The following is a 14,706-nucleotide window of genomic DNA, read 5'->3' on the forward strand; positions in this document are numbered from 1 at the left end:
CAAAACAAGATTTCTTGAAAAAATCGATCCCTCAATAATTGAACTACTAATACCAACTTTAATAAGAATTTCATACAACTTTTTAACAATTTTCCTCAGATTAAGTCTAGCTAATTTTTCAATAATTTCAACCAATTTTTTCTAGAGTCACAGATATGCTAAGCTAGGAATTTCCCCTCAACTTAAAGCTTAGGCTTGCAAAAATTCTCAAAACCTCTCGATAGAGCAAATTTGGACAGTTTTCATTCAGAGCTTCATTTTCGCAATCACATTATAGAGAGTACACTATAGTCGCATATAAATCAATTGAATGATAGAAAGAAAAATGAGAAGAGAAGAGAGCAGATTAGGTATGAAATCATGAAAATACTTGAAAAAATCAGTACAAAGCAAATGGGCAGTAAAGGGCTAAGAAGAGTCGGGTTGATTTGGTGTGATGATTACTTTTAGGTTAGGTTATAATTAGCAACATGAGCAAAAGAAATGATCTGAAATGTGATCTGCGGAAGTCTGCGGTCTGCTAGAGTGAGGTTGATAGTACAAAATTTGGTATAATAAATAGTTGCAAGAGATTGAAGAAAAATGTGAGATGTTGTTGGAAAAGCATACATTCATTGGGTTCTAAAGCACCTGCTTGTGTTGGTATTGATAGTGGTTCATACGCAGCACGAATACCAGGGAAAGGGCGACAAACGGGGGATCCATTGTCAATCATATGTGTCGACCATTGAGTTTTCATCCACTGCAGGACTCGGTCATCATTGGGACTCAATGTTTCAATACCATCATGAGTGATTGGCGCTCAAGGGTACATAAGTACAGTGCAAGGTTGTCGTGAATACAATTTAGTAGGAAATATAATACTTTTTGATAAAATATTTGATTGACAAGTTGACATTGTCATTTATAGCTCGATCCTAATAAAAATTGATACAGAACATTTTTTATTGCAAGTGATTTATTTATTGATTTTGTTAGATTTAATTTATTTTCACAATATTGCTTCATGAATGTCAATACTTTACAAAATAATTTGAATGTAACTTATTGAACTCATATTGTTTTATTATAATAAAGAAAACCTTTGCTTTAGAAAAGAAGAAGTCAATGTGTTTAGAGGCATGGTTATCATAATAACTTTGATGTGTATGTACAGTGTTAATAAAAACAATTTACAAAAATCAATAAACTTTCGATGAAGAAAAAATAACTAACGAGTAAGTTTCTTATTAAAATCAGATACATTTAGCTTGAAACAATCACATCTCGCTTACAAATTAACTTAACAAGGTTAACAAAGTTTGATCTTTTTTAATCATGAATGTATTTCAAATCTTATTTCTCTGAGAGTACTTTGTATGGATCAGCACAAAGAAATCCAGAATCCGAAACAACGATTGAACCAGTCATGTTTCTTGAAACATCAGATGCCAGGAAAGCAATTAAATTGGCAATATCTATTGGTTCAGCGATTCGATTTAAGGGTTTCATAGCTTTAAATTTCTCCATCAATGATGGTTCAATGGGATGAGTATGAACTCCACCAGGATTGACTGAATTCACTCTGATATTAGGAGCCAATTTACCAGCCATTGACTTGGTGAACATATCAAGTGCGGCCTTCGACATACCATAAACCCAGCGAGTTGGATTCTGAAAGGAGCAGCCATTAAAGAATCACAATGTGATATTTTTACTCAAAGGTTTATTAAACTTCTTAGAAACTTACCGACGTCATGGAGCTAACAGCAGATACATTGACAATGGATCCATTAGATTTGGTTAGAAATGGAACAGACAATTCAGTCAAACGAATAACTGATCTAACATTAACTTGCATAACACGATCATAGTCATCAAGATAGTTAGGATCAGCCAAATCGGTGTAACTAGAAAGACCAGCACTGTTAACTAAAATGTCCAAAGTTTTATAAGCAGAAATGGTTTCTTCAAAGGTTCGAACGACGTCTTCATCTCTAATAAAATCAGCCTTGATAACAACAGGCTTGTAGTGATAAGGTGACTCGGCTTCACATTCAGCAGCAACTTTATCCAGTTTACTTTGATCTCGTCCAACTATGGCTACTTTAGCACCTAAAGATGAAAAGAGTAAAGCTGCTGCTTTTCCGATTCCATCACTAGAACCAGTGATTAAAGCAACTTTATTATCCAAATCGATCATTATTTGAAATTGACTTTTACAACAGTTGAATCGATGAACACAGTAAATGTTATTTTTCAACTAATAGCAATTGGAGCTGTGAATTGCTTTAAATACTAAATTGGACCAAATTTTTTTCATATGTCTGGTTGAATGAAAAGTGTTATGAAACTAGGGGTTGAACTAGCAAAGATCATAAGTTTCTCGGTACTCATTTACTGATAAGCAAATGCAGGTTTGCTGACTGATTAGATGTTATCGATAATTAAGTGCATAATAACTACCAAACGAGCATGCAGTGCTCTTTGCTATTAATATTTCTTTTACTGTGTACTCCTAAATATTATCATTGATATCTAAGCTTTATAAAAATCTGAAAGTGAGGCAAGTGAAAACAAAGTTATGTTTTTCTGAATTCATCACTTGAGACTGTGATTAAAGCTGCTTTGTTACAACAGAATAGCAAACAAAACTTGATCGCGTTTACAAAAACTGCAAATGGGTGAATAAAGTAACAGTGATCTTTTGGTTCTGTGATTTCCAGATGAATCTATTGATTAATTGTATGAAAGGGAAATTTAAATGGTACATAAGTTTTACTTGTAAAAAAATATGATAAAAGAACTCTGTACCTATTAACATTCAACAAAAAATTGTCAACAGAAATGATAACAACTGGCTTGTAGTGATGAGGTGAATTTGCTTCACATTCAGCAGCAACTTTATCCAGTTTACTTTGATCTCGTCCAACTATGGCTACTTTAGCACCTAAAGATGAAAAGAGTAAAGCTGCTGCTTTTCCGATTCCATCACTTGAACCAGTGATTAAGGCTACTTTATTATTCAAATCAATCATTTTTAAAGTTGACTTTTATAACAGTTGAACCAACGAACATAACGAATAATTTTTTTTATCAATTAGGAGCTATTTAGTTTCTTTCAAAATACTTATTACAACCAAACCGAAATTAAGTTGATCGAAAAGTGTTTCAATTATTACTGGTTACCAGATTAGGGATTGAACTTTCAAAGAGCATCAGATGCTCTGTTGGTTCACTTATTATGCACTTTACTCTCCATAATACCTAATCCCAATGCAAACGAAAATTTACCTATGAGTACATAAGCAAGCAATCGAAACAGATGCCCTAATTAGATGTTATCGAGAGTCAAGTGCATAACCACCTAACGAATAATTGGTGCTCTTTGATATGCCTTATTTATTTATATAACTATTATCATTAGGCTCTAAGCTTACAATGCCTATTCGTAAGTGAAAATAAACAAAATCATTTGGTGCAGTTATAATGCACTCGACTCTAGCACGATAACGTTAGAGCATTTGCTCTGCGTGCTTTTGTACTTAGGTAAATAGATGCGTGCAGTCTTGTTGGATTTTATTGAGAATTAAGTTCATAATAACTGCACTGACCTAGCGACTCATTGGTGTTGATAGTTAAATCCCGAAATTGGTTACCAAAAAAGGGGAAAACTTAACATTCAATAATCCTAACCAATCAAGGTTGCTTTTATAAGTATTTAAAGCAACTCACAGCACCAAATTGCTATCAGTTAAAAAATAACATACACTGTGTTCATCGATTCAACTGTTATAAAAGTTAACTTTATAAAATGATTGATTTGAATAATAAAGTAGCCTTAATTACTGGTTCAAGTGATGGAATCGGAAAAGCAACAGCTATACTCTTTTCATCTTTAGGTGCTAAAGTGGCCGTAGTTGGACGTGATCAAAGTAAACTGGATAAAGTTGCTGCTGAATGTGAATTCAAGTCACCTCATCACTACAAGCCTGTTGTTATTAAGGCTGACTTCGTTAGAGATGAAGATGTTATTCGAACCTTCGAAGAGACAATCTCTGCTTATAAAACTTTGGACATTTTGGTAAACAATGCTGGTCTTCATGGTTTCCCTGATTTTGATGATCCCAATTACCTTGTTGAGTACGATCGAAACATGCAAGTCAATGTTCGATCTATTATTCGTCTGACTGAATTGTCTGTTCCATTTCTTAACAAATCTAAAGGAAACATAGTCAATGTATCTGCTATTAATAGCCTGACTGCGGTAAGTAATTCTTAATTGATTTATTTGGTACAGGAATAGTAATTTCACATTCTAAATTTTAAAATGTATTGAAACGTCTTTTGTTGCAGAATCCATCTCATTGGGTTTATGGTGTGTCCAAAGCTGCACTTGATATGTTCACCAAGTCAATGGCTGGCAAATTGGCTCCTAATATTAGAGTGAATTCAGTCAATCCTGGTGCCGTTCATACTCATCCCCTTGAACCTTCAATGTTGGAAAAATTTATATCCATGAAACCCTTAAAACGAATTGCTGAACCAATAGAGATTGCTAACTTAATCGCTTTCCTGGCATCTGACGCTTCAAGAAACATGTCTGGTTCCATTGTTGTCTCTGATTCAGGATACCTTTGTGCTGACCCATACAAAGTGCTCTCGGGAATATAAAATGCAATTAAACTTCATAACGATAACAAGCTTTAGTTTTTTGAGTTTTTTCATTATAGCCATTATTCAGACAAAACAACTCTCTCACCATTTTGAACCCTTTTTGAGTTTGTTTGACATTGCAAATGCTTAAGTGTATTCATTAAACAATAAAATTACTCTGAATAATTACTTAATTTCTTTTAGTTCATTCGCAATTGAATCTAATCAACAAACGGAAAGTCAGGGAATCTCTCATTTCTTCTGACAATGGTACTGAAGATCGTAAAATATTTGTCTGAATTGCCGATTATTTCATTAGAATCAAAATTTACCATCAATCCTGCAGAAACGGTGTATTCTTCGATTAAAGTTTATGTTTTCACTTTATTCCACTTTAAATACAATTAAAGCAATAAACATTTATATTGGTCGTCAAACTCATAAATACTTTTAGCCTTATCGAGTAGCTTATTGAATACTAATTGTTATCGGTTACATGCCTCTAGTTGACTACCTTAGCAAACATCATTTACAAGTATTCTTATTAAAATCAGATACCTTTAGCTTGAAACAATCACATCTCGCTTACAAATTAACTTAACAAGGTTAACAAAGTTTGAACTTTTTTAATCATGACTGTATTTCAAATCTTATTTTCCCGAGAGTACTTTGTATGGATCAGCACAAAGAAATCGTGAATCAGAGACAACAATGGAACCAGTCATGTTTCTTGAAGCGTCAGATGCCAGGAAAGCGATTAAGTTAGCAATCTCTATTGGTTCAGCAATTCGTTTTAAGGGTTTCATGGATATAAATTTTTCCAACATTGAAGGTTCAAGGGGATGAGTATGAACTCCACCAGGATTAACTGAATTTACTATTTACTTTAATATCAGGAGCCAATTTACCAGCCATTGACTTGGTGAACATATCGAGTGCAGCTTTGGACACACCATAAACCCAATGAGTGAATTCTGAAATCAAAGACGTTTCAATACATTATAAATATAGAATCTAGAAAATGGAACTACTATTTCTGTACGAAATAAATCAATTAAGAATGACTTACCACAGTCAGGCTATTAATAGCAGATACATTGACAACGGTTCCTTAGATTTGGTGAGAAATGGAACAGACAATTCAGTCAAAATAATAATAGATCGAATATTAACTTGCAATAACTCGATTAAACACCTCAAGATCGGGATTAGGATCGTTGAAATCAGCACGACCAGCAAAACCAACACTGTTAACCAAAATTTTTTATAAGCAGAAATGGTTTCTTCAAAGGTTCCTACAACATCTTCATCTGTAACGAAATCAGCCTTAATAACAACTGGCTTGTAGCGATGTGGTGACTTTGCTTCACATCCAGCAGCAACTTTATCCAGTTTACTTTGATCACGTCCATTTTGATTTTTAACATACCTCTAGCTTGATTTAATGAGCATTTTAGACAATTTTATCCTGGTAATTGTTTGAATTTTGAAAATTATACAGTGGTTCTATTTGGTTATTGACAGTTTTTACTCAAACAATTAAAATGCAAGATTGTTTTTCACAAGCATCATTCGCAATATATCCTGAAACATAATCAATTATTGAACCAGTCATGTTTCTTGCAGGTTCAGATGCGAGGAAAGCAATAAAATAGGCAATATCTATTGATGGTGCACCGATTCGCTTTAAAGGTTGAGTTTGAACTACAACTGGAAGCCAGTCTTCAAAATCAGGTTGCTCTTAGGCGATGTTTTTTTGAGTCTCTCCTGACTTAACGAAATTTCCTCGAACATAAGGAGCCAGTTTACCAGCCAAACACTTTGTAAACATATCAAAATGCGTTGAAGAAAAAAAATGTTAACATGTTATTGTTAGCCATAATTTCACTATTCATGCTTTTTGGAATGAAATTTTCGCATAAATTTCTTTATTTACTTTGTTTTAACTTACAATTTGAAACACTATTGAAACAACTTCAAAAAAATCACTTGAAAAAAGTTGAGAACTGTCATGTTTAAAACTGTACATATTACAAGATGCTGATAAACAAGTTTATAATCATTCTCTGTACGTATCAACAAAAAAAACTTTGATTCTTTTAGAATGCATACTGTTTTCACCCACCAAATATCATACACTCACTAATATGATCAAACAGGTGCGACAATTTACAGGAATAGTTATTGATAAAAATTCCATTCAAATAGTTAACCACGAGTTCTAAAATAGAGATCAAGTTGTTGCTTCTATTGTTGTTTAAATCTCTCACCCTATGAAAATCACAAGTGGCTCGTATATATTGTTTAACATTGAAATTGATGTAAACTTTGTTTATTTCTCGAGGCCAATGTGTTGGTCGTACTATGCTCATTGACTGAACAATATTAGAAATTTTTAAATTCAATACATCATTATTGACAAGATCTCTTATTTTGTTGGAGAAAGCTTTAGTATTTTTATACTGACAGACGTATTCGCTACATAATCCTTCTGGTATTTCGCTTATAGATATTAAGCGATAAATTATACCGATACGGTTAATTGAATATCTGTCATAAAAAACATCGATTGCGAGATGAAAACGCTCGCCATCAAGAAAAGATGAACCATCCCAGCTACCGTTCCTACTGTCTGAATAACTACAAAGAAATTTGAGTTTAACTAATTTACAATTTTAGTAAATCACTCGATGAATTGGCATTTTGTCGATTTTGCACAGCACTTGAAATCAATGAGGTGACGATAGCCTGTTTTAAATTCATCCTAAAATAATTAGTTCTCAACAAGCACTAAGACGACATATACCAAGTTACTGAGCGATTTGCGTAATTGATTTGATAAAGATAACACAATAATAGGATTGTAATTACATAATATTATTACTGATTATATCAGCCGGACGCCATTCATTCACACCTTGGTTTACGTGGCGAATTACGCAGAGAGTATATTTACTTAGTATTTCCGTGACCATCTCAAGCTATTATTTAATGTAAATTTTAAAATGGGATTAACTATTGTAAAAGGTTTATATACAAGTTACGGTAAGCAACAGTCCGTTTCGAACCTAAGCTCCTGTACTCACCTGTTCGAATATTTGTTGTGGCTTGTATAAGTATTTATCACCATTCAAATTCATGACAATGTCATGATATTTGCCTAGAAATTTCACTTTGAAAGAAACTAAAAAAAATGTATTGTGAATTATAATATATAAATCTGGCCATTAGAATATACTCACTTGTAGAAATTTTGTGATAGTGTTCTTTCATCTTACAGGTTTTTAGCAGCTAAATAAAAAAGTGGAAAGATTAGATAAAAAAAGTGGAAAGATAAAATGAAAATGAACATGAAATTACCTTTACTCCTATAAATTATCTATTTATCCATAGAACAATAACTAAATGTCTCATTTCCAGACCATTGAAATGTTTTAATGCAGAAAATAAAAATATGTAAAATTTGATTCACTTAAAGGATTGAAAAAATAAATAGATTATAACACTAAAATATAATAAAGCTAACAATTTCATCGCAAATTAGTAAAATAATGAAAAGTAAGAACTGCAAAATAGAGACCTCATTTTCACGCGCGAATTTCATCATGAAATCAACGCCATCTCTTTTCATATTAAGTAGCGTAAGGTTGATTGCATATCTGTCATATAAAACATTGCTTGCGAGATGAAAACCCTCGTTGTCAAGAAAAGATGAACCATCCCAGCTACCATTCCTACTATCTGCATAACTATGAAGACATTCGAGTTTAATTAATTTTAACTTCAGTGAAGCACTCTATAAATTGGCATACATCTCAAATAACCGTGAAACTGAGCATAAAATTCGCTATCATTTCTCACAAGATTATTTTCAAATATACGAGAGCTAGCATTTTCTTCTCTTTCTCTCTTTGCACAGCACGTTAAATAAATGAGGCGATGATACCCTGTCTCAATAATCTTAAAATAATTAGTTCTCGACCGGCACTAACGAGACGTTATACCAAGTTAAGGAGTGATTTACGTATTAAATTGATAAAGTTAAGACAATAATATGAGTATAATTACATCATATTATTACTGAGTACATCAGCTGGATGCCATTCATTCACACCTTGGGTTACGTGGCGAATTACGCAAAGAGTATATTTACTATATATAGAGTATATTCATCTCAAGCTATTATTTAATGGAATGTAAATTTTATAATAGGGAAGTATTGTGAATTGTATACAAGTTACGGTATGCAACAGTCCGTTTGCGATCATATGCTTTATTACCTACCTGTTCGAATACTTGTTGTGGTTTGTATAAGTATTTATCATCATTCCAATTAACTACAATGTCATTATATTCGCCCAAAAATCTCACTTTGAAAGAAGCTAAATAAAATGTCCTGTTAATTATAATATATAAATGTGCCAATTAGAATAAACTCACTTGCAGCGAAATTATAAAACTCTGCTTCCATCTCGCAGCTAGCTAAATAAAAAAAGTAAAGAAAAAAATGAAAATGAAAGTTAAAATGAAAATATAATGAACTTACCTTTACTTCTGTAAATTATCTATTTAGCTATATTACAATAATTCAATGTTTCTTTTTCAGGCGGTTGAAATGTTTTGTTGACGAAAATTAAAACATTTAAAATTTGACTCACTTACAAAGATTAAAAAAAATAAATAGATATTAAGACTATAAAAGTAGCAACTGTAACAATTTCAATTCAAAAAGTAAAATTATGAAAAGTAAGGATTGCAAAATAGAGACTTCATTTTGACGCATGAGTTTTATTATGAACTCAGCGCCATCTCTTTTCTATTAAGTAGCGTAAGATTAGCTTACTATACAGGGTGTAACTAAAGTTCTTAGTAGGTAGGAGGGCTTAAGAGAGAAAATCAGTTTCTCAATCGAGAAATCAAAGAAAATTGAAATTGGTTTCTACGCAGGGGGGAAATATTTTTTTGCCTCCTACACGAACTTTAGTCACACCCTGTACATTGTTGGTTTACAAGCAATCTTGACCGAGGTTTTTCATTGTTCCATTAAACTTTTCGTTCTCAAATTACGATAATTATGGATGACGGATTACACATAGCTTTCAGCCTTGACCATAATGATTCGGTCAAGGATGCTTGTTTACCACCATAGTATAATAAGCTTCTTGTATTGTAAGCTAGTAGTATGCAATGTTTGTAAATGACGATTAATAAACACGACGAAAGCAACAGAGAATAATTAGTATGCTATTATATAAGCAACTCGACGCGTCCAAAATTATTTTGAAGTTTGACCATCACTATCAATGTTTTTTTTTGCTCAAAACAAATGACGATCACATGAAAGAACTTGATTGTATCCAAAGTGGAATAAAATTAGAACAAAACTTTTATCAACAAATAAAACGTTTCTGTGGGATTTGTTTAAAGGGTTTCATGGATATAAATTTTTCCAACATTGAAGAGTCAATAGGATGAGTATGAACGGCAACAGGATCAACTGAGTTTACTCTAATAATATGAGCCAATTTACCAGCCATTGACTTGGTGAACATATCAAAATCAGCTTTGGACACAAAATAAACCCAATGAGATGGATTCTGAAATTAAAGGATTGCAAATGTAAAACTCATGGGGTCAATTTTGTTGATTTTTATGAAGTGAGATTGCATTGCATTTTCCCAAAAACACTTTGTATGAGTTATTACCAGTTTTGACTTCATTGATTGCATGAAAAAATTTATTTTGCAAGTGGATCAGCAATCAATTCGCCAGTGTCTGAAACAACAATTGAACCAGTCATGTTTTTTGCAGCATCGGATGCGAGGAAAGCAATCACATTGGCAATATCTATTGTTTCAGCAATTCGTTTTAAAGGTTGTTCTTGAGCTAAAGCTGACAACAAAGCGTCTGGGTCAGGATGAGACGAAAAGAAGTTTGATCGAGTTAATCCTGGTTTAACCGAGTTTACTCGAACATGAAAAGCCAGTTTACCTGCCATACACTTTGTAAACATATCCAGGGAAGCTTTTGACATACAATAAGACCAATATGCTTGCAACTGTAAAAGAAACAGAAAACGAAATTAAGGCATTCAGTTTGCTTGTAAAACCAAGTTATTTATACTCACTGGTCTTATGCCTGCAACACTTGAAACATTAACTATTGCTCCATTGGTTTCCTTCAAGTATGGTGCAGCTAATTCAGTAAGAAGCACAACAGCTCGAACATTGAACTGCTCGATTTAACCATTAGCTCGAGCATAATCAGCCATATCGTCTGGCTCACCAAATCTTCCGGTCGCAGCAAGACCACAATTGTTGACCAAAATGTCTAAAGTTTTATAAACAGAAATGGTTTCTTCAAAGGTTCGAACAACATCTTCATCTCTAATATAATCAGCCTTGTAGTGATATGACAACAGGCTTGTAGTGATGAAGTGACTTGGATTCACATTCAGCAGCAACTTTATCCAATTTACTTTGATCACGTCCAACTATGGATACTTTAGCGCCTAAAGATGCGAAGAGTAAAGCTGTTGCTTTTCCGATTCCAGCACTTGAACCATTAATCAAGGCTACTTTATTGTTCAAAGTTTGAATTTTACTACAGTTTAATCAATGAACACAATGAATTTTATTTTTTAACTTTTTGGGGCTATGAGTTTCTGCAAAACTTAATGCTGTAAAACCAACCTTGTATACTGCCAAATAACTATAAAATCGACGCATGCTAACCGAGAATAATTAGTACTCAAATTAGTACATCAAAAAATGTTTGATTGTATTTGACGTTTTCTTATGACTTAGCTTTGTTTGAACGGTTTTTAAAATTTCGATTTTTCTTCGATAGTTTCAGGTTATACCGTAGAAACAAGAGTCAATAGTTCAAGCTTACTTAAACTTAAATCTACATTCACCAATACAATCAACAAATTGTGAAACATTGCGGACCTTTATGCTGAAGTCATCGGTGTATTGGCTCAAGCCAGATTCCATTCTGTTCGTAAACGGTTCATGGCTGAGCTCAAAGAATTGAGAAGTCGAGAGCCGAGTATGGTCACTACCCAGTCCATTATTAATCTACTTATGGGCATGAAATTTTTCCGCATTAAAATGGTTCCTATTGAACAATTTGAAGCGTCTTTCGAGTTTATGCACGAATGTGCCCATTACTTCATTGAAGTCAAAGATAAAGATATCAAGCACAATTTAGCTGGATTGTTTGAGCACATTCTTTCACCAGTTGCTGCTACGGTCAAAAATGAAGTCAATGTTCCTTGTCTTAAAAATTTCGTTGAGATGCTTTACCCGTTAACTCTGGATTTGTGTGTTAAAAAGAAACACACTTATGCCCTTTTTCCTCTGGTAACATGTTTACTATGCGTTTCTCAGAAACAGTTTTTCCTTAAAAATTGGCACTGTTTTCTTTCCATGTGCCTTTCTCATCTTAAAAATCGCGATAGTAAAATGTCCAAATTAGCAATGGAATCGCTTCATCGTTTACTATGGGTTTACATGATTCGTATCAAGTGTGAATCAAATACTGCTACCCAATCCAAGTTACAAAGTATTGTTTATTCATTATTTCCGAAAGGATCCAAAGCTGTTGTGCCCAGAGATGTTAATTTAAGCTTTTTCGTCAAAATAATTCAGTTTATTGCTCAAGAAAAATTGGATTTTGCCATGAAAGGAATTGTTTATGATTTACTTTCAGTTGACCGTCCAATAAAAGTGATTTTTGCTCCTGAGCGAATGACAATTGGTTTGAGAGCATTCATTGTGGTTGCCGATAGTCTACAACAGAAAGAAGGTGAACCGCCAATGCCTCGAACACCTGGAGTAATGCCTTCAGGAAACACCCTCCGAGTGAAAAGAACCTATTTAAACAAAATGTTGACTGAAAGAATGGCCAAAAATATTGGTGTCAACGATTACTATCCTCATGTACTAAAATCTCTTAACGATATTCTCAAAGCTTTAGATCTACAATTTGGTAAACCATTAATGCTTACCACAGTCCAAAACATAAACAAAGAGCCTGATGACATGATAACTGGTGAAAGGAAACCTAAAATTGATCTCTTTCGAGCTTGTATTGCAGCAATACCACGTCTAATTCCCGATGGTATGTCCCGCACCGATTTAATTGATCTACTTTCACGATTAACTGTTCACATGGATGAGGAACTAAGAGTCTTGGCATGGCAAGCTTTGCAGCATATCATAAACAATTTTCCTGAATGGAGAGATGATGTTGTTGAAGGTTTCATCAACTTTATTTTATCTGAAATCAATGACACTTTTCCTCAACTGTTGGATAATGCTCTGCGAATGCTACTCCAGCTTCTTGCCAGTTGGAAGACTTCTATTCAAGCTAGTGGAACCAGCAAGTCTCCTGATGAATCAGAACTTCTTACATGTAAAGGACAACACACTATACTTATTATCAATAAATCTCGACCCAAGAACAAGCAAATTATATTAAATTTCACAATAAAGATGCCATTTGTTAGCAAGATCTTGATGCCTCAACCTAAAGATTAAACTTGATAGGAAAAATAAATCACGACCAGAGTGAAACATGTTATTAACTGAGAGTTGAAGCTTTCGTTAATTAGTGTCTCGGTGATGGAAATGTACGATTATTAAAGCTTTTATCATTTGCGTCAATCACAATCAACTTGCAATTGGCATCTGAATTGTGCTTAAAGTGCTGCCCTCTCTTCTCTCCATTATTGACTAAATAAAATAAATGAAGTCAAGATGGATTACAGACACAGTAACCTGATCTTAACTTTACCAGTTTTGTTTTAATTTTAATCATAATTAGATACTGTTTCGTTGAAAAAAATCTTCAAATAACCATTTTTCTAATTAAAAGAGAAAAAAATTGAATAATAATGTTTTTTCTTTGTAAATAGTTGCATTATTTAGCAATTTAAATGTTAAAATAACCGCCGTTTCTGGCTATTTCAACAAAAAAATCATCTCCAAAAATAAGCGACTATCCTTTCTGTTTACTCTTTCTCTTTAATTTTTTATTCTGTCTCTTCAGTGATTTATCATTGGGATTTTGTTTTTGTCACCACTGTTTACTAATTAACGACTTTAATCAATTTTAACATACCTCTAGCTTGATTTATCATCACATAGTCATGGATGAAGATTTGAGTTCAAATGTCAAATACTCTGGACCATTGTCAAATGTAAGTGTTTTCCTTTATTTCATTTTAGACTGTTATTCATGTTTATGGTTTCAATTGGCTCTGTAACTGTTTCCATCTCTTTATTTATTTAATAGAATGACCCGGTCAAGACAGAAAGAGAGGAAGAAGCCAAATTAAAAGCCAAATACCCATCAGTCCAGAGACCGGGTCCTCAGTTTCTGCAAAAAAGGCTCCAAAAAGGAGTAAGTATTGTGCTCTTTAAGCTTAACCCTACCTTATAAGCTATCAGCATTTGCTTTTATCTTTCTAAATTACGCTTTTCTTACATCTGATTATTTCTCTATGATTTTCCTTTCAGACTAAATATTTTGACTCGGGAGATTATAACATGGCAAAGGCAGCTATTAAAAATAACAAATCAAGACAACCCTCATCACTTTCCCAAGAACCTGTTAACTTTACCGTTTCACCTCCATTAACTGGTGATACAATTCCTACCCCTGATTGTTTGGCTACAAGGAAAACGTCGATACATTCACAAAGCAAATTAGCAACTGAACTTCTCCATGATCATGACTTGAATTAATCGCTACACTTTTGAATCTTCTCATGGAATAAACAGTCACCTTCATGATATCCATATAACCGATTAAAACCATTGATAAGATTTAGATGTCATTTTAATGAATTAACCAGTCAAAACGAAACTTTCAGCAGCCCATATGTATCACAAAAAATGTCTTTCATCATGAGGAAGGATGATTGAATTAACATGGTGAAAGATAACGAGCAATTAAACTCAAAGATTAATCAGTTGCATGACTTATTAATTATTACATTATAATACAAGGAACAAAAATGGGAATTGATTAATCAATCTTCATCTAGGATAAAGAAGATCAATG

General features: G+C 33.2%; 5 protein-coding genes and 1 pseudogene across 6 annotated transcripts; 3 read left to right on the plus strand and 3 right to left on the minus strand.

The window, feature by feature from the left end:
* Window positions 1-1,032: 1,032 nt before the first annotated feature.
* LOC107360938 (uncharacterized) lies at window positions 1,033-2,332 on the minus strand. The gene is made up of 2 exons (XM_025160586.2): window positions 1,730-2,332; window positions 1,033-1,653 (listed from the first exon to the last, which is right to left on the minus strand). Exons 1-2 carry the CDS (start codon window positions 2,180-2,182, stop codon window positions 1,336-1,338), a joined length of 771 nt encoding a protein of 256 aa, XP_025016354.2. The 5' UTR covers window positions 2,183-2,332; the 3' UTR covers window positions 1,033-1,335.
* A 1,216-nt stretch (window positions 2,333-3,548) lies between these two features.
* On the plus strand, window positions 3,549-4,829 carry LOC107360981 (uncharacterized). Its single transcript, XM_089270086.1, has 2 exons — window positions 3,549-4,246; window positions 4,336-4,829. Exons 1-2 carry the CDS (start codon window positions 3,794-3,796, stop codon window positions 4,651-4,653), a joined length of 771 nt encoding a protein of 256 aa, XP_089126212.1. The 5' UTR covers window positions 3,549-3,793; the 3' UTR covers window positions 4,654-4,829.
* Window positions 4,830-5,241: 412 nt separating this feature from the next.
* LOC112538742 (uncharacterized) lies at window positions 5,242-9,346 on the minus strand. The gene is made up of 9 exons (XM_089270087.1): window positions 9,182-9,346; window positions 8,920-9,031; window positions 7,996-8,044; window positions 7,878-7,926; window positions 7,722-7,819; window positions 7,507-7,616; window positions 6,587-7,275; window positions 5,705-6,454; window positions 5,242-5,609 (listed from the first exon to the last, which is right to left on the minus strand). The coding sequence occupies exons 4-7, from the start codon at window positions 7,906-7,908 to the stop codon at window positions 6,753-6,755; spliced, it is 762 nt and encodes a 253-aa protein (XP_089126213.1). The 5' UTR covers window positions 7,909-7,926; window positions 7,996-8,044; window positions 8,920-9,031; window positions 9,182-9,346; the 3' UTR covers window positions 5,242-5,609; window positions 5,705-6,454; window positions 6,587-6,752.
* A 170-nt stretch (window positions 9,347-9,516) lies between these two features.
* LOC112538733 (uncharacterized) lies at window positions 9,517-11,363 on the minus strand (annotated as a pseudogene). Its single transcript, XR_016201033.1, has 3 exons — window positions 11,281-11,363; window positions 10,763-11,238; window positions 9,517-10,693 (listed from the first exon to the last, which is right to left on the minus strand). The product of XR_016201033.1 is annotated as an uncharacterized LOC112538733 (transcript).
* Window positions 11,364-11,579: 216 nt separating this feature from the next.
* On the plus strand, window positions 11,580-13,236 carry LOC149094603 (protein furry homolog-like; the record flags this gene model as incomplete). Its single annotated transcript, XM_089270282.1, has 1 exon — window positions 11,580-13,236. A coding segment is annotated over one exon (1,599 nt), but the record flags the coding sequence as incomplete, so codon positions are not given.
* Window positions 13,237-13,682: 446 nt separating this feature from the next.
* On the plus strand, window positions 13,683-14,614 carry endos (endosulfine alpha). The gene is made up of 3 exons (XM_015927895.3): window positions 13,683-13,840; window positions 13,936-14,043; window positions 14,160-14,614. Exons 1-3 carry the CDS (start codon window positions 13,790-13,792, stop codon window positions 14,385-14,387), a joined length of 387 nt encoding a protein of 128 aa, XP_015783381.1. The 5' UTR covers window positions 13,683-13,789; the 3' UTR covers window positions 14,388-14,614.
* The last annotated feature ends 92 nt before the right edge of the window (window positions 14,615-14,706 follow it).

Source organism: Tetranychus urticae, chromosome 1, assembly GCF_039701765.1.
Source record: "Tetranychus urticae isolate SD_2017Ah chromosome 1, NJAU_TeUrti_SD_1.0, whole genome shotgun sequence".
In the NCBI taxonomy this organism is placed as follows: domain Eukaryota; kingdom Metazoa; phylum Arthropoda; class Arachnida; order Trombidiformes; family Tetranychidae; genus Tetranychus; species Tetranychus urticae.

What these genes read in the sequence shown, in the direction of transcription:
- endos (XM_015927895.3), top strand. Translation starts at nt 13,790, where the DNA reads ATGGATGAAGATTTGAGTTCAAATGTCAAATACTCTGGACCATTGTCA. An exon ending in ACTCTGGACCATTGTCAAAT is followed by an intron (nt 13,841 to 13,935) that starts GTAAGTGTTTTC and finishes TTTATTTAATAG; the next exon opens with AATGACCCGGTCAAGACAGA. An exon ending in AAAAAAGGCTCCAAAAAGGA is followed by an intron (nt 14,044 to 14,159) that starts GTAAGTATTGTG and finishes TTTTCCTTTCAG; the next exon opens with ACTAAATATTTTGACTCGGG.
- LOC107360938 (XM_025160586.2), bottom strand. Translation starts at nt 2,182, where the DNA reads ATGATCGATTTGGATAATAAAGTTGCTTTAATCACTGGTTCTAGTGAT. An exon ending in CTGTTAGCTCCATGACGTCG is followed by an intron (nt 1,654 to 1,729) that starts GTAAGTTTCTAA and finishes TGCTCCTTTCAG; the next exon opens with AATCCAACTCGCTGGGTTTA.
- LOC107360981 (XM_089270086.1), top strand. Translation starts at nt 3,794, where the DNA reads ATGATTGATTTGAATAATAAAGTAGCCTTAATTACTGGTTCAAGTGAT. An exon ending in CTATTAATAGCCTGACTGCG is followed by an intron (nt 4,247 to 4,335) that starts GTAAGTAATTCT and finishes CTTTTGTTGCAG; the next exon opens with AATCCATCTCATTGGGTTTA.
- LOC112538742 (XM_089270087.1), bottom strand. Translation starts at nt 7,908, where the DNA reads ATGAAAGAACACTATCACAAAATTTCTACAA. An exon ending in CTATCACAAAATTTCTACAA is followed by an intron (nt 7,820 to 7,877) that starts GTGAGTATATTC and finishes CATTTTTTTTAG; the next exon opens with TTTCTTTCAAAGTGAAATTT. An exon ending in CACAACAAATATTCGAACAG is followed by an intron (nt 7,617 to 7,721) that starts GTGAGTACAGGA and finishes ATTAAATAATAG; the next exon opens with CTTGAGATGGTCACGGAAAT.